Here is a 19,043-nt window from a genome sequence, read left to right as displayed (position 1 = left end):
AAATGACGGCACTCAAATGTACATTTTTCTATTTTTGTTTTACGGCTCATTTACTCATGTCTCTATTACTCATCCCTATGCAGCTCTGTGTATGGTTCCATAGACAACAATGCATCTAAATCCGGATGAGCAAAAACATAGCTTTTTTTTTTTTTTTACATCTCTGTGCAAGAGCCCTAAGCCCTACATGGACAGCTCGGTGTGCTGTTCCAACCAGGATAAGTTAACGTTATTCTGAGCCGGCCAATCAAAATGGCTAAAAATTATGAACACGGAAAAAGACCAGTCAAAGACGTTGGTGTTGGCAAGTGGCTTGTGGTCGATGGAGCAGAGGTGAGTAGTTGTTGACTTTACTTCCACCCTAAATATACCGTTAAAAGCCTTTTGTTATATCTGTTTGATAAGTGAAATTAACCACTTGACCGCCGGAAGATTTACCCCCTTTTTTCCTGACCAGGCCATTTTTTTGCGATATGGCACTGCGTTACTTTAACCGACAACTGCGAGGTCGTGCGACCTTGTACCCAAAATAAAATTGATGTCATTTTTGTCCCACAAATAGAGCTTTCTGGAGCAAGTGAGCATGCATGAGTGCAGGAGGGAGGAGCCCAGAGTGCCACCGGGGGACCTGAGAAGGAGGATCAGTGCTGCTCTGTGTAAAACCACTGCACAGAGCAGGTAAGTATTGTGTGTAATTTGTTCCACTTGCCGATCGCCCTATAGCAGTTTTACTGCTACAGGGCGGCCATGCTGTGCAGGATTACACTCAATATATATATATATATATATATATATATATATATATATATATATATATATATATATATATATATATACACACACACACACACACACATTATATATATATATATATATATATATATATATATATATATATATATATATATATATATGCGATCCTACACTTCCGGGTATCTGACACAAATGCACACTGCTGCCAGCTCGCTGCCGCGGTAAGTCTACACAGTGGGAGCTGATCAGCGAGTCCTGAGATCCCGATGTCTGCCCTGCTGATCGTTCGGTACACAGGCAGAAAAGCGATGTAAACAAGATAGATCGCCGTTCTGTCAGTAAGGAAGGTGTGGATCATGTGTTCCTGCAAAGCAGGGACACAGATCTATGCCTTCCCCTAGTAAAATCACCTCCCACATTACAGTAAAATGCCAGCTAGGCACACAGTTAACCGTTTGATTGCCCCATTCCCAGCCAGCGTCATTAGCACAGTGACAATGTATATTTTTTAGCACTGATTACTTTATTAGTGTTACTGGTTCCGAAAAAAAGTGTCAAAAGTGTCCCGACTGTCCGTCGTAATATCGCAGTCCCACTATAAGTCGCTGATCGACGCCATTACTAGTAAAAAAATTAAGTAAATAAAAATTCCATAAATATATCCCATAGTTTGTAGACGCTATAACTTTTGAGCAAACCAATCAATATACGCTTATTGGGATATTTTTTTACCAAAAATATGTAGCAGAATACACATTGGTCTAAATTGATGAAGAAATTCGATTTTTTTTATCGGATATGTTTTATAGCAGAAAGTAAAAAATATTTTTTTGTTTCAAAATTGTTGGTCGTTTTTGTTTATAGCGCAAAAAAATAAAAAAAACGCAGAGGTGATCAAATACCACCAAAAAAACAAAAAAAAAAGGACAACATTTTTTCATTTAGTACAGTGTCACATGACCGCGCGATTGTCAGTTAAAGTAATGCAGTACCGTATAGCAAAAAATGGCCTGGTCAGGAAGGGGGGGTAAATTTTCCGGAGCTGAAGTGGTTAAATGTAAGCCTTTAGCATTACTTTAAGCTTAGGCTGCTGATAACATTGGGACATTTGTTTTACTGGGACATTTGTTTTACTATGCATGCTAGCTCTATCCAACATAGATCCATTTGTTTGTCCCACTCAGTCCACTTTATTTATTGTATTGATTCTCAGCCTTGACGAGGGCAGAGTGTGCTGACCCCCAAAATGGGTTACCCAATTTATGCGATCATTTTAGAAATCATTAAAGTTACTGGATTCTTCCATCATTTAATTTGGCGCTCTTGTTGTGTTCTCATGCTCTGACCCCTTATTGCAATGACAACGGTACACTGAAGTAAGATGAAATGTGATTCAAGTAATTGCCAGACTATTGTAGCACCAATATTTAAAAAAGGGCCAAGATACATCCCTGGGAATTGCAGACCAGTTAGCCTAACATCAATAGTATGCAAGCTCTTGGAGGTGATGATAAGGGACTATATACATGATTTTAGTAATGAGAATGGAATCATTAGCAGTAATCGGCATGGAATTATGAAGAATCGTTCTTGCCAAACCAATCTATTAACCTTCTATGAGGAGGTGAGCTGCCATCTAGATAAATGAAGGCCCGTAGATGTGGTGTATCTGGATTTTGCAAAAGCATTTGATACAGTTCCCCATAAACGTTTACTGTACAAAGTAAGGTCCGTTGGCATGGACCATAGGGCGAGTACATGGATTGAAAACTGGCTACAAGGGCGAGTTCAGAGGGTGGTGATAAATGGGGAGTACTCTAAATGGTCCGGGTGGGTAGTGGGGTCCCCCCAGGGTTCTGTTCTGGGACCAATCCTATTTAATTTATTTATAAACTACCTGGAGGATGGGGTAATGAGCTCAATCTCAGTATTTGTGGACGATTCTAAGCTAAGCAGGGCAATAACTTCTCCGCAGGATGTGGAAACTTTGCAAGAAGATCTGAACAAATAAATGGGTTGGGCAACTACATGGAAAATGAGGTTTAATGTAGAAAAATGTAAAATAATGCATTTGGGTGGCAAAAATATGAATGCAATCTATACATTGGGGGGGGGGGGGGAACCTCTGAGGGAATCTAGGATGGAAAAGGACCTGGGGGTCCTAGTAGATAATAGGCTCAGCAATTGCATGGAATGCCAAGCTGCTGCTAACAAAGCAAATAGAATATTGGCATTAAAAAGGGGATCAACTCCAGAGATAAAACAATAATTCTCCCGCTCTACAAGACTCTGGTCCAGCCGCACCTGGAGTATGCTGTCCAGTTCTGGGCACCAGTCCTCAGGAAGGATGTACTGGAAATGGAGAGAGTATAAAGAAGGGCAACAAAGCTAATAAAGGGTCTGGAGGATATTAGTTATGAGGAAAGGTTGTGAGCTCTGAACTTATTCTCTCTGGAGAAGAGACCCTTGAGCGGGAATATGATTTAAGTGTACAAATACCATACTGGTGCCCCCACAATACATTTCCGTAAAAGGGAATTTAAAGTGGTGTTGCCACCAAAACAAAAAAATTTGCTTAAGGCTGGGTTCACATTGCAGCAATGCGGGAACGCCGCGAATCCGCTGCGGGTTCCCGCATCGCATGCCTCCCGGCGGCAGTTCACACTGGCCTATGCGAACGTCTGGGAGTGTCAGTGAAAAGTTAATGACACCCCCAGATCAGTTCGCATATCGCAGTGCGATCTGCAAACTCGGACAGGAATCGGATTGCATGGTGTGAACACCCATGCAATCCGATTCTGCTGCGGACCAAAGAAAGGGTCCTGTGCGAGTTTGGGCCGGGTGCGATGCGAATTCAGCCATACTATCTGTATGGCTGAACTCGCATCGCACAGAGATCGGATGTGATTTGCACTGCAGTGCGGTGCGAATCACATCCGTTCTCATAAACCGCTGCAGTGTGAACCCAGCCTTAGATTCATTAAAAAAAGAAAAAAAAATGGATTTTTTTTTTTTTTAATATCACCTCTAAATGCCTGTTGCTAGAGGGTCCCTCGTAGTCTGCCTCCTTCATTGCCCGGGCTGGTGACATCACTTCCCCTCGGCGCCGCACAGTCATCTGGGACCTGTCACGTGTCCCAGATGACTGTGCGGTGTATCGCGGCGCGCGGCGCCGCTCGCGCATGCGCAGTGGGTGCCCGGCTGTGAAGCCACAGCTGGGTGCCCACAGGAAGAATACCGGCGCCGCAAACGGAGCGGGGAACGAGGGGGGGGGCTTCGTTCCCCCGCATCGCTGGATCCTGAGACAGGTAAGTGTCCGATTATTAAAAGTCAGCAGCTGCAGTATTTGTAGCTGCTGGCTTTTCCTTTTTTTTTTTTTTTTTTTTAGGGGGCACCCCACTTTAATAAGACACACGGCCACTCACTAAAATTAGAAGAAAAGCGGTTTAACCTTAAACTGCGTAGAGAGTTCTTTACTATAAGTGTGGTTAGAATGTGGAATTCTCTTCCACAGGCGGTGGTCTCAGCGGGGGGCTTCGATAATTAAATAAAAACTATTATATAAGCACCTGAACGACCACAACATACAGGGATATACAATGTAATACCGACATAAAATCACACGCATAGGTTGGACTTGATGGACTTGTGTCTTTTTCAACCTGGCCTACTATGTAACTATGAAAGTATGTGATTGGTTGCTGTGGCTTTCCGAATGCCATGGACTTTGTCATACTTTTAAAACGTGAAACTGCATATGACATTTTTAAAATGCATTCCAAAATATGGCTGCAACTTGGCAAGAAGAGAAAAATGTCAACAACTTCAAAGAAAGGTTTCTTACTTTACTCGGAGCTCGGCGTTGGTTGCCGCTGTGTGGAACTGCTCGGCTGTCAGTTTATAGATTTCCAAGTTCTGAAAAGGAAGAAATCCAAGAGATGTGATGAGTAATATTCTGCTGCTTAAAGAGGAATTGTGGGCAAAGCTAAAACTGCCATATATGATGCAGTGAGTTTTTGCGATTTATTTGTTGATCTTGCCAGTAGTTTTATTAGGAGGCCAAACTGTTTAGCAAAAAACTTGAAGTTAGAGAAGTTGGGGGACCCTGCAACACTACCGGGGGGGCTACTGACAATAGTCACATTTTATTGCGATTTTACTGCAGACACTTCCAGATCTTTATGTAGGCTCAGCTTTTGCTCCAACGCACCCCAAAGCCTCAAACCCCATAGCAGTTTTTTAAATCAAAGTCTGTTCTGACCCTTCTTATTCACAAATATGGGCCTATCACTGAGAAGGGCAGTTTTCATAATCAGTACCAGGCCATGATGGAAGACTGGAAGGGGTGGATAAGAGCCCAACTGTACAATCTCTGGTCAGTGTTTGGGGAATTTTGTGGCTCTTGAACAATGCATAGTCTGTGTGTTGACATCGGACATGTCCAGCTTTCAACATTTAAAAAAAAAAAAAGTTGTTTTCAACATGGAGGAATCCTTGAAAGAACTTTCTGGCCCCAGGAAACCTCTGCTAATAGTTATTATATCTATTATTGTTATCACTATTATACAGGATTTATATAGCACCAACAGTTTACGCAGCACTTTACAACATTAGGGGAAGCCAGTACAGTTACAATACAATTCAATACAAGAGGAATTTGAGGGCCCTGCTCTCGTTAGAGCTTACAATCTACAAGGGAGGATCAAGTGATACAAAAGGTAATAGCTGCGGTCAAGGAGCTGATGGAGAAAAGTAAAGTACAGGTGAAGGCAGGATAGGTAGAGGGGGGTTTTCAGGGATTCACTAAAAAAGGAGATAAATCGGACATATTGGGGTAGGGAGTTCCATAGGATGGGAGAGGCTCGGATAAAGTCCTGGGAGGTGAGAATGGGAGGAGGTGACAAGGAAGCTAGAGAGTAGGAGGTATTGGGAGGAACGAAGAGAATGATTTGGTTGGTAATTTGAGACCAGGTTAGTGATGTAGTTGGGAGCAGAGTTGGATGACTTTGTAAGTCGTGGTTCGTATTTTGAACTTATCTCATTGGGTGAGCGGGAGCCAATGGAAAGACTGGCAGAGAGGTAGCAGACGCTGAGCGGTTGGTAAGGTGGATGAGCCTGGCAGCAGCATTTATAAGACCCCTTTCACACCACACCGCCCATTGCATCGGCGGTAAAACGCCGCTATTTTTAGATTTGCGGCGCATTTCGGCCGCTAGCGGGGCGCTTTTACCCCCGCTAGCGGCCGCGAAAGGATTAAAACCACCGGCAATACATTGCAATAACAGCGTTTTGCCAGCGGTATTACAGCGCTGCTCCATTGATTTCAATGGAGAGCAGCGGTGGAGGAGCTCCTTCACCGCTCCAAAGAAGCTGCTGGCAGGACTTTTCCTGACGTCCTGCCAGCACACCGCTCCAGTGTGAAAGCCCTCTGGCTTTTTACACTGGAGACAATGGTGCAGCAGTTTGAGGGCGGATTGCAGGCGCTATTTCTAATGCTATAGCGCCTGCAAAACGCAGTGATACGTGAGGAGATTGGTGGCATAAGCTGAGGGGTAGAGAGATACATTTGGGTGTCATCGGCGTAGAGATGGTATTGGAAGCCATGGGAGGCTATCAGCTGAAAGAGGCGAAGATCATGAATAGGAGAGGTCCAAGAACAGAACCTTGGGGGACCCGGACAAAGAAAGGAAAAGGAGAGGAGAAGGTAGAATTGTAAGTAATGCTAAAGGTGCAGTTGGATAAGTAGGAAGAGAACCAGCGAAGAGTACAGCCACGGAGACCAAAGACGTGGATAATTTTGAGAAGGAGGGGGTGGTTGACCATATCAAAGGCAGCACAGAGGTCCAGGAGTATGATTACAGAATAGTGTCCTTTGGTTTTGGCTGTTAGTAGATCGTTTGTTAGTTTTAGGAGGGTGGTTTCTGTGGAGTGTTAAAGGGGTTGTAAACCCTCATGTTTTTTCACCTTAATAGCATGCAATAAAAAGGAGATTCACTCCACAGATAAAACAATAATTCCCCAACTCTGCAAGACCCTGGTCCAGCCGCACCTGGAGTTTGCTGTCCAGTTCTGGGTATCAATCCTCAGGAAAAAATGTTCTATAACTGGAGAGAGTCCAGAGAAGGGCAACAAAGCTAATTAAGGCACTGGAGGATCTCAGCTATGGGGAAAAGACTACAACCATTGAACTTATTATCTCTGAAGTGGAGACGCATGAGAGGGGATATGATATCAATGTACAAATACCATACTCGTGACCCTAGCATAGGGGGAAAAAAAAATTCAGTGAAAGGGGATTTAAAAAGACACGCGGCCATTCACAAAATTAGAAGAGAAGCGGTTTAACCTTAAACTGCGTAGAGGGTTCTTTACCGTAAGAGTAGTAAGGATGTGGAATTCTTTTCCACAAGCAGCGGTATCGGCAGGGAGCATCGATAATTTAAAAAACTATTAGATGGGTACCTTAATGACCACAACATACAGGGGTATACGATGTACTATTAACATATAAGCGCACACACACAGGTTGGACTGATGTTCAAGAAGTTTGGATAAAGAGGGGAGCAAGGAGATGGGGCGTAGGTTGTTAAGGTTGGTGGGGTTCAGTGAGGGCTTGTTAAGTATGGGGGTGACTAGTGCATGTTTTAGAGAGTTGGGAATCTACAGATCATGGTATGTTAGTGGTCACTTAGAAGGAAGCTTCTTAAGCTGATCATATATGAATCGAAATTCGTCCAGTTTAGCAGGGACTGGCAACATTTAGATCCATGTATGAGCAGCCTGGTTGTACAAAAGTTGATCCACTGATCGACATTCTGAACAACCAGCCAGTTGGAACGTTTTTGCACGATCAATGCTGCTGGCTATAGCCGGTAGCGCTGATCAGTGTATTCTGATGGTGGGGAAGTCTCCCCGATGTAAGAATACAATACCTCAGCAGTAGTGATTCCACTATCTACATCAAGTGTGTGGATTTGGAAATCAAGTACTGTATTTATCGGCATATAACACACACTTTCCCCCCCTTAAAATCAGGGTAAAATCGTGTGTGCGTGTTATACGCTGAACAGCTGCCTCAGAGGGGAAGGAGGGAACGAGTGATGCCGAAAAAGACAGAGCCAAATCTCATGTGTACTTGGCTCTGCTTGCAGTCCAGCCTCCTAGAATTGACGTCCCACCATTGGACCAGTGTTATATCATAGGAGCCTGGGCCAAGAGGCGGGACTGGGCAGGACTGCGAGCCGAGCTGAGTACACAGGAGATCCGGCTCTGTTTATTTCAGCAATAACAAGGCTGCAGATGGGCAATGATCATGCTGCAATGATGGGCAAGGGTGCAGATGGGCACTGGTCATGCTGCAGTGATGGGCAAGGCTGCAGATGGGCAGTGATCAGGCTGAAATAACGGGCAAGGCTGCAGATGGGCACTGATCATGCTGCAATGATGGGCAAGGCTGCAGATGGGCACTGATCATGCTGCAATGATGGGCAAGGCTGCAGATGGGCACTGATCATGCTGCAATGATGGGCAAGGCTGCAGATGGGCACTGATCAAGCTGCAGTGATGGGCAAGGCTGCAGATGGGCACTGATCAAGCTGAAATAACGGGCAAGGCTGCAATGATGGGCACTGCTCAGGCTGAAATAACAGGCAAGGCTGCAATGATGGGCACTGATCAGGCTGCAGTGATGGGCACTGACCCTTATTTTGCTTCAAAATTCTTTATTTAAAAATGTAAGTTTTTTTCCTGAAACTTCCCTCTTAAACTTAAGGTGCGTATTATACGCCGATAAATTCTGTGATTTTCTTTCGTTCAACCCACTGGTTGAAAAAAAAAAAAAAAAAAGACTACTATGGACTGCCTTACATGTGTGGTCATTGGGAGGATTGCCCCCTTACAGATAGCTGAAAAAAAATCAATGCTGTCAGCAGTTGCTTATCAAAGAGGTAGATATTGATCAGGGAACCTCTAGCGACCTCTGGAGGAACCCTGGGGTTTCACGGAACTCTGGTTGAGTAAGGAAGGTTTGAAGCCAATACAATGCACTATTGAAGTTCATGAAGCTGAAGAAGGATTCAAACTGCAATCCTTACTGAGGCCATGAATCTGCTGGTTTACCTCATTAGAGCTGATTGATTAATGAATTGACTTATTAGGTTCTTTTTTTTTATTCAGTTGAGTTGATTTCCTTCGTATTCTTCCATTATATCTTGTTAATTGACAACATTATTACTATTACTGTACTTACAATAACAAGTGGCTGTTAAGTGGCACACTGAAGTCTTGTCACTAATTGTTGAATCATACGGCCGAAAACTTAAAAAAAGTAAATGAACTCAAAGTTAATATCACAACAAGAATTCACCGGGGGGGTTGTATTTTAAAGGGCAACGAGACACCGAGACACATCTTGGGTAATTAAACTGGCTGTTCAACCACAGCAGTGTGTAGAATTCATTAACTAGTTTTTTTTTAGCGGTAGTACACAAAGCCAGCTTGAGTTATATCTCTTTAAAGTGTACACAGATTATCAACAACTGTGGCTGCCTCCAAAGAAGCAAAAAAGTAAACTCTGAGAAGACATAAAAGGCAAAAACGAATGCAGCTTACAGTTATAATACTGTTGTGGGTTAAAATGTTTGTTATCCCTACATTTTATATTCCTGATATGTGTTGTTTCAAGTACTTGTGCTAAAAAAAAAAAATACCCTGTTCTCTTTGTATTGCTTCTTTTGTGTGAAATCCCTGGTGTTCCTGCCAGTCCCTCTGATTTCCTATTAAAAACTGACCACATTAGGCATACGAGCACAGCATGGTAACTTTTTTGGCTGTGCAGGGAAATCAGCCTGCACTCCTCCAATGATCAGACTTATGCCCCCCCCCCCACACACACAGCCATTTATTGGAAAGACCAGTGTTCTGCTGTTTCTCTTCCCCCAGCCCTTTGAGCTCCATATTCAGCTGAGAACAGATGTTATGTGATCACTTATAAAAAAAGGGGGGAAAAAAACTTTTTATATGTAGATTCTCTGAGTGGGCAAGGTGGTGAGGCATGGAGGTGACGTCACATTCTCCATCTTGTCCAATCAGAGAAAATTTTGAATCCATTTAGAAAAAGCAAATCATTCCTTGAAGGTATCCATTTCAAGTAGCTGACCTCCTGTGTTCACAATGCATTAGGTTGGCTGCTCAGCACTGGACCCAGTGGGGATCACTGGCGTAGCGGTGTCAATCCAGTTGCCTACCTTGGGCGTCTTACACATGTTCATAAAACACCTTCCTCTGTACACAGGACATGTCTTATACGCCTTGCACTCTTATCTTTTCTTATTCCCTTCTGCTCAGCCTGTGAGATCCTATGACTGGGAGCTAGTCAGATGCCTTCCTCACTGAATGATCACTCTGACAGAATCTCCATGAGAATTCAATGCAACATTTTAAGCCAAAACAACAACAAACCAACAAAAGTAACACAGTAGCCATCTTATTTCCTGCATTCCTTGTCAGACAGATTTGTGAATGAGAGAGCTGCAGCTGACAGAGGAAAGTTTTTATTGTGTGCACATGAAGTTAACTTTTAATGTTTTTTTTTTTTTTAAACTACTTTAACCCTTTCATTTCAACCTGTATAATCACTATTTAACAGTTTCATCTCCTGTTCCAAGTTTCTATTTTAAATTATTTCCTGGAGACATTTTTTTTTATAAAGCACACATTGTATGTATATTATATATATACACATATACACACACACATTGTTATCTTTAAAGTGGTTGTAAACCCTCCCCCACAACTTTGTCCCATGTAAATCAGCATAAAAAACCCTAATGAACACTGCTTGTAGATATCTCCTTACTTGCTTAGTATTGTTGTAATCCTTGTTGTTCTGTAGAATGAAGTCCCTGAGCATGCCCAGATCTCCCCTGATTTACGGCACACTCTCTATGTCTTATCTATCTGTTATCAGGACTTCCTACGTTACACCACTGAACTCTGCGAATCACTCAGAGCTTCCTCCTACACACCATGTGACCATGTGCCATGACATACAGTCTAAACGTGGCCATTACTGCAGTCTTATTGGCTGAAGCTGATAAGTCTAACAAAGGCAAACATTAGACATCGGCACAAGTAAATACTATGAAATAAACAAGTAAGCTATGAACAGGGAAGCAGGGTTGCCATAGAAACGTTGGATTGAGAAGGAGGCTTGGTTAACAGTACAGGAAGTGCTCAATGTAAGGGCGGAAATACACTCCACTGTGGACTCAGAAAACAATACTTAAAGCGGGACTGTACTGGGGAAAAAATACTAAAAGCCAGCAGCTATAAATACTACAGCTGCTGACTTTTAATAAATGGCCGCTCACCTGTCCCGGGGTCCAGCGATGCCGGCAGCCGAGGCCGATCGATCGCTCGGCTCTCGGCTGCTGCCGCCACCATTCTAGGTGAGGGAATCAGGAAGTGAAGCGAATCGGCTTCACTTCCCGGTTCCCTACTGCGCATGCGCGAGCCGCGCCGCGCCATAGGAATTGTCTGCGCTGTCTCTGGGACCCGTGTGTGTCCCAGCAGACAGCGTGGCAGGACAGGAAGAGGCATAGACTCCCACGGGAGTCTATGCCCGGAAGTGGGTGTAAATACCTGTCTTTGACCGGTATCTCCACCCCCCTCCCCTCTGAAAGGTGCCAATTGTGACACCGGAGGGGGGGGGGGGGTTCTGATCAGCGGAAGTTCCACTTTAGGGTGGAACCCCGCTTTAAGATGGCGCTGCCTAACCCCTGGAACTATAAATTACTGATGCATTATGAAAAAAAATGAAATGTATGCAATTGTCATTCAAAGTGTGAGAGCGCTAAAAGCTAAAAATTGTCCTGGGCAGGAAAGGTGGTGAAAGTGCCCGGTAGGCAAGTGATTAATTGGTTTGGCTATGGGACAGGAAGTGGAGGGAAATCCCCTGCGATGGGACACAGATAGTTCGGGGGGGGGGGGGGGGGGGGAAATCTGACTGTGTTATAACCCTCCCTTACTCTATCCAAAATGACAAAAAAAAAAAATGTTCACCATAATTATACTTTATAGAATGCTGACATTGGATGGATCTTCAGGTAAATGAAGTGTTATTTTTTTTTGTGTGTGTGTGTATTTGCAGGTCTATGACACATCGGATGGAACCTTACTTCAGCCATTAAAGGGCCATAAAGATATGGTATATTGTGTGGCATATGAAAAGATGGTAAATAACCAGATGATTTCATATTGTTGTGTCCTTTCACTATTTAAAGTCCAACTCCAGGAAGAAAAGGTAATTTACTCACATAATTTGTAATAAAAACATCTTTGCCACTCTGAATCTTCTCTCCAACCACTTTGCATATTATTTTATATATGCTGTGATTCTGTACTATATATATATATATATATATATATATATATATAATATGCTGCAGAAATCTCCCTTCATTGAGTCTGGCTGCAACCATTTTAACTGTGGGCAGCTGAAACGGCTGCCTGTTCACTTCCTGGATTTACACAGAGGCACACCTCCAGCTCTGCAGCTCTCATTGGCCCTCTTATGACTCATCCCCCCCCCCCCCCTTCCTGGCAAACTCTCACAACAGTGAGAGAGAGAGCTGTGCATGATGTCATAAGCCTAGGCTAATCACCAGACAAGAAACAGGAAGTGGGCTGTATAAGGGATTTACTGGCAGAAAAATGTACTATCCAAATTTAAAACAAGGGCAGAAGGTTTAATAGATGGAAAATATGAAAAAATTACTGAAGTTCCGCTTTAACATGCTTTGTACCATAAATGTAATATTAATATTCCAGTAAGTAGAACAAGCAGCAGAATAACATGTATGGGTTTTTCCTCACATTATTGGTATTATTGGTTCAAAGTATTTCTGATCAAACTTGAAAAAATTATTATTATTTTGTTCAGATTTTTACTCTTTTTCCTCTTAAAATGCAAATAAATTTTAAAAATTCTCAGATGACTTTAGGGTCACGAGAAAGCCCTGTTTGTCCCCCAAAAAACAATATACGTATCTTTTTTTTTTTATCATACGTAATTACAAAGTTATATACTCATAAATAGACAAATAGCAAAAATGTGAACTATGGTTTGGTCCTAAACAGCCAAAGTGGTTTTAAACAGTGATTTCCAGATTCCAGATTCCAATACACAATAGATACATTGATCTAAGCTTGATCAATGTACCTACGTATGTATAAAATATCCATACCAGGAATTCTTCTTCAAAGTAAACACTAAAATAATAAATCATATGTGGACACTGGTACTAGTTTATCTTTAGTAACCCCATCAACTCATAGACCCCTTTTACACTGGAGGCGTTTTTTAGGTGCTACAGCGCTAAAAATAGCGCCTGCATAGCGCCTGAAAAAAACGTCTCCTTTCACACTGGAGCGGTGCGCTGGCAGGGCGTCACAAAAAGTCCTGCCAGCAGCTTCTTTGCAGCGGTGAAGGAGCAGTGAACTCACCGCTCCTCCACCGCTGCTCCCCATTGAAATCAATGGGGCAGCGCTTCGATGCGGGCGGATTTTACACTTTTTAGACAGCTAGCGGGGGGGGGTTAAAAACACCCTGCTAGGGAACGAATATCGCTGCTAAAACGACGGTAAAGCGGTGCTAAAAATAGCACCGCTTTACCGCCGACGCCTCCCCGCGGCTCAGTGTGAAAGGGCCCTAAAAGTGCAATTTTCTACATTCTTATCAGGAAATGTGATGGTTTACAGTCTCTCCTGGTTGTATTACATAGAAATGAATACTACACTTATTACTTCATCTTTATTGGAGTTTCTCTGGAGTGTTTGATGCTGGAGAGTTTGTAAGCTGGAATTAGAGCAGCTAAGCCAACATAATAATGCTATAGATTTTGTTACACAGCATCTTGTTAAAACTGCTAAATGCACAAATGAAATACATACAGTGGAACCTTGGGTTACGAGCATAATCCGCTCCAGAATAATGCTTGTAATTCAAAGCACTCGCATATCAAAGCGAGTTTCCCCATAGGGATCAATGGAAACGATGCAATGATAATTTGTTCCGCATTGACTTCTATTACATGCAATACCGGATGTGGCCAGAGGTGGGGGCGCAGGAGAACCTCGGAAATAGTTGGGGACAGCTCGGCTGAACTGGGAAAGCCTCGGAAACACTTGGGAACTGAGTATTTCCGAGTCATTCCGAGTATTTACATAGGATTACCACAATATCAACTTGCGCGATTACAACTGATCCAAAACACGGCGGCAAGGCTGATAACAGGACAAAAACCCTGGGAATCCATCTCTCCTTCACTGAGGAGCTTACATTGGCTAACCGTAAAAAATCGGATCACGTTCAAAACCCTTTGCCTCACCCACAAATGTGTGCATAGAGAAGCTCCGCAATACCTAATGGAGAAAATAAATCATTACACACCAAACCGCAGTCTTCGATCAGCCAACAAAAACCTCCTCCTCGTGCCCAAAGCCCGGTATAAATCCAAGTGGGATCGGAGATTCGCTGTCCAAGGGCCTCGGCTATGGAATGCTCTACCAATCAACATCCGCCTGGAAGAAAATCACCTGGCTTTTAGGAAAAAACTCAAGACCTTCCTCTTTTAGCAGATGATCAAAGCTCGCCACAGCGCCTAGAGGCGATTCAGTTCGTATTGTGCGCTATACTAGTATTTCATTCATTCATTTTTGAACAGCTCCGAAACGTTTCGAGTGTCCCCGGCGCCCCCGCACCTCTGGCCAAATGCGGTACTGCACCACCAATTGGCTTGAATTCTGCTCGTTTTGCGAGACAACACTCTCGCAATGAAAAAAAGAAAAAACGTTTTTTGTCTTTCAGGGAGAATTCAGAGTTGGGGTTGAAACGCAGCTTGGGGTTTTCAATGCAGTGGAGGCAATGTTGTCAGGCAAACCGGAAGCTAGGAGATTGCTGGATTTCTGGGAGTTCAATGGGTATTTTTTTCAGTACTTGCAGCATTTTTTAAAAGAAAGAATACAGGAAAATGTGCATATTCATAAACTCAAAAGGTTAAATTCTCCTTTTGCAAAAAATAAATGCACAAATACTTACATCAAAAAAATGTGCATTTATTATTTGTTTTGGACAAATCAGCCTACAAAACATTAAGCCGGCTATCGGCGGGTCACGGGTGTAGTGCAGGGCAACTACAAGCTCTGAAGGAAGTGTCAATTGACTACGAGAATAAATGATCCAAGAGAACTACAAGTCCCACCAATGGCAGATGGGACTTCCGTTATTCATTCACAGGTCTCTGCGAACGAATAACGTGGCCGTGTTGACATAGACCTAAATATATGCAACATGTAACATGGTCCAAAAGGTGGAGTTAGCCTTTAAAAGAGACGTTTAGGACTAAAAAATTAAAAAATTGTTCATACTTACATAGGTAGATCGATGCTGGATCTGTTCCCCTGCTGCCTCTACACCGAGAACTGATCGATCAGTCTCTTGGTCTTCAGTGGGCAAAGAGCCACTGACTGTCACCAGCTCTCTGCTCTGCCTCTCCAGTGCTCACTGAAGCTTCGGGCTGTGGCGGGGGGTGGGAGCGGCTGGCTCAGGCTCTCAGCAGCTTGCTGGGGTACTGAGCCAGCTGCCGGTCCATGCATCTGGGTGGATTCTGACATTAATGTCGGGATCGCTCTAGAGTCTGGATCGGCCGAGTGACGTCAGCCAACAGGGGGCTTAAGGCCCTCTGTTGGCTAAATACGGGTCACAGGAGTGCATAACGAAGTGCGGCATTGTGAACACAGGAGGTCATTCACTTGGGCCGGACACCATTCAAAGAATGTTTTGCATCTTCTGGATGAATGCAAAGCATTCTCTAATTGGAAAAGGTGGAGAGTATGAAGTCACCCACCCGCCTCTCCACTTTGTCCAAGAGAACACATTGCACTAATTCAAAAAATGCAAAACTTTATCTGATTGGTGCCCAGCACCCAAGTGAATGCAGCAGCGCACCCCCTCAGTGCGGGACTCAAAATCTAGTGGAGATCACTAAGGTAGTCCAGTGATCACTAATCAAAAACGTAAAGCGCCCCGTCCTGCCGAGCTCACGTGCAGAAGGGAACGCAAGTCGCACCCACATATGAAAATGGTGTTTAAACCACACATGTGAGGTATCGCCGCGATCGTTACAGCGGGAGCAATACTTCCAGCCCTAGACCTCCTCTGCAACTCAAAACTGGTAACCTGTAAAAGTTTTAAAACGTCGCCTATGGAGATATTTAAGGGTCAAAGTTTGTCGTCATTCCACGAGCGGGAGCAATTTTGAAGCGTGACATTTTGAGTATCAATTTACTTGGCATAACATTATCTTTCACAATATAAAAAAAAATTGGGCTAACTTTTTTTTTCCTTTTTTTTTTTTCAAAAAGTGTATTTTTTCCAAAAGCATTGCGCTTGTAAGACTGCTGCGCAAATACGGTGTGACAAAGTATTGCAACGACCGCCATTTTATTCTCTAGGGTGTCTGAAAAAATATATAATAATACATTATATATATATATATATATATATATATATATATATATATATATAGATATATATATATATATATATATATATATATATATATATATAGTTAGGGCCATAAATATTTGGACAGTGACACCATTTTCGCAAGTTGGGCTCTGCATGCCACCGCATTGGATTTGAAATGAAACCTCTACAACAGAATTCAAGTGCAGATTGTAACGTTTAATTTGAAGGGTTGAACAAAAATACCTGATAGAAAATGTAGGAATTGTACACATTTCTTTACAAACACTCCACATTTTAGGAGCTCAAAAGTAATTGGACAAATAAACATAACCCAAACAAAATATTTATTTATTCAATATTTTGTTGCAAATCCTTTGGAGGCAATCACTGCCTTAAGTCTGGAACCCATGGACATCACCAAACGCTGGGTTTCCTCCTTCTTAATGCTTTGCCAGGCCTTTCCAGCCGCAGCCTTCAGGTCTTGCTTGTTTGTGGGTCTTTCCGTCTTAAGTCTGGATTTGAGCAAGTTGAATGCATGCTCAATTGGGTTAAGATCTGGTGATTGACTTGGCCATTGCAGAATGTTCCACTTTTTTGCACTCATGAACTCCTGGGTAGCTTTGGCTGTATGCTTGGGGTCATTGTCCATCTGTACTATGAAGCGCCGTCCGATCAACTTTGCACCATTTGGCTGAATCTGGGCTGAAAGTATATCCCGGTACACTTTAGAATTCATCCGGCTACTCTTGTCTGCTGTTATGTCATCAATAAACACAAGTGACCCAGTGCCATTGAAAGCCATGCATGCCCATGCCATCATGTTGCCTCGACCATGTTTTACAGAGGATGTGGTGTGCCTTGGATCATGTGCCGTTCCCTTTCTTCTCCAAACTTTTTTCTTCCCATCATTCTGGTACAGGTTGATCTTTGTCTCATCTGTCCATAGAATACTTTTCCAGAACTGAGCTGGCTTCTTGAGGTGTTTTTGGGCAAATTTAACTCTGGCCTGTCTATTTTTGGAATTGATGAATGGTTTGCATCTACATGTGAACCCTTTGTATTTACTTTCATGGAGTCTTCTCTTTACTCTTGACTTAGAGACAGATACACCTACTTCCCTGAGAGTGTTCTGGACTTCAATTGATGTTGTGAACGGGTTCTTCTTCACCAAAGAAAGTATGCGGCGATCATCCACCACTGTTGTCTTCCGTGGACGCCCAGCCCTTTTTGAGTTCCCAAGCTCACCAGTCAATTCCTTTTTTCTCAGAATGTACCCGACTGTTGATTTTGCTACTCCAAGCATGTCTGCTATCTCTCTGATGGATTTTTTCTTTTTTTTCAGCCTCAGGATGTTCTGCTTCACCTCAATTGAGAGTTCCTTTGACCGCATGTTGTCTGGTCACAGCAACAGCTTCCAAATGCAAAACCACACACCTGGAATCAACCCCAGACCTTTTAACTACTTCATTGATTACAGGTTAACGAGGGAGACGCCTTCAGAGTTAATTGCAGCCCTTAGAGTCCATTGTCCAATTACTTTTGGTCCCTTGAAAAAGAGGAGGCTATGCATTACAGAGCTATGATTCCTAAACCCTTTCTCCGATTTGGATGTGGAAACTCTCATATTGCAGCTGGGAGTGTGCACTTTCAGCCCATATTATATATATAATTGTATTTCTGAACATGTTTTTGTAAACAGCTAAAATAACAAAACTTGTGTCACTGTCCAAATATTTATGGCCCTAACTGTATATATATTATTTGCGGGTTGGGGGTTTTGGGGTTCTATGTCATTTTCTAGCAAAAAAAAATTTTTTACTTGTAAACACCAAGTTTGAAAAATTGCTTGGTCCTTAACCACTTAAGGACCACCGTATGTAAATATATGTCAGCAGAATGGCACGGACAGGCACAATCACGTACCCGTACGTGCTCGCCTTACAGCGGGTGGGGGGTCCGATCGGACCCCCTCCCGCTGGCTGCGGCAGTCCGTTTCGCTTCAGGAGCGATCCGGGATGAGGGGACGGCCGTTGGTTTCTGGCCATCCCCTCTCGATCGCTCCTGGCGAATGAGAAGCTTCCCCTGCCTGTGTAGTGTAAACACAGGCAGGAGGAAGTGATGTCACTCTCCTCGGGGTGGTCTTTTTGACCGGACGGCGAGGAGAGAAGACATAGTAAGTGCACCAACACTACACTGACATGTAGGTACACTGTCACCCCCTGATCACCCCCCCCCCTCCCAGTCACAGTGTCACTGATTGCAGTGATCATTTATTTACTGATCACTGCATTTAGTGTCAGTTGTGACTGTAAAACGTGTCAGGGCAGTTAGTGTTAAGTCCAGGGTAGAACCCTACCCCCCCATAAAGGTTTTAACCCCCTGATTGCCCCTAGAGTTAACCCTTTCACCCCCTTTTGCCAGTGTCACTAAGCAATCGTTTTTCTGACCGCTGCATTAGTGTCACTGGTGCTGCTAGGTAGCTAGTTATTTTTTTAGGTTCAAGCCAGGTTTTTATAGCGTTAGGTACCCCCATATACAACCTAATAAAGGTTTTAACCCCCTGATTGCCCCTAGAGTTAACCCTTTCACCAGCGATCACCGTATAAGTGTCACTGGTGACGCTGGTTAGCCAGTTAGTTATATAGTTATTTAGGTTCCCCGTCAGGTTTTTATATAGCGTCAGGGACCCCCATATACTACCTAATAAAGGTTTTAAACCCCTGATTCCCCCTAGTTAACCCTTTCACCAGTGATCACCGTA

General features: G+C 43.3%; 1 protein-coding gene across 6 annotated transcripts in view; it reads right to left on the bottom strand.

Moving 5' to 3' along the window:
• CHCHD6 (coiled-coil-helix-coiled-coil-helix domain containing 6) overlaps nucleotides 1–19,043 on the bottom strand; it is a 471,528-nt gene that overhangs the window by 216,051 nt on the left and 236,434 nt on the right. For all 6 annotated transcript variants that reach the window (XM_077451735.1, XM_077451736.1, XM_077451740.1 and 3 more), the window contains one exon: nucleotides 4,598–4,668. In XM_077451735.1, coding sequence (XP_077307861.1) covers nucleotides 4,598–4,668 — 71 coding nt within the window. The remainder of the gene's footprint in view (nucleotides 1–4,597; nucleotides 4,669–19,043) is intronic.

Source organism: Lithobates pipiens, unplaced genomic scaffold, assembly GCF_037356315.1.
Source record: "Lithobates pipiens isolate NorthernLeopardFrog02 unplaced genomic scaffold, aLitPip1_a1.2 Scaffold_23, whole genome shotgun sequence".
NCBI classification, from domain to species: Eukaryota; Metazoa; Chordata; class Amphibia; order Anura; family Ranidae; genus Lithobates; species Lithobates pipiens.
The sequence above is the reverse complement of the archived record's forward strand: the minus strand, read 5'-3'. Positions and strand labels throughout refer to the sequence as shown.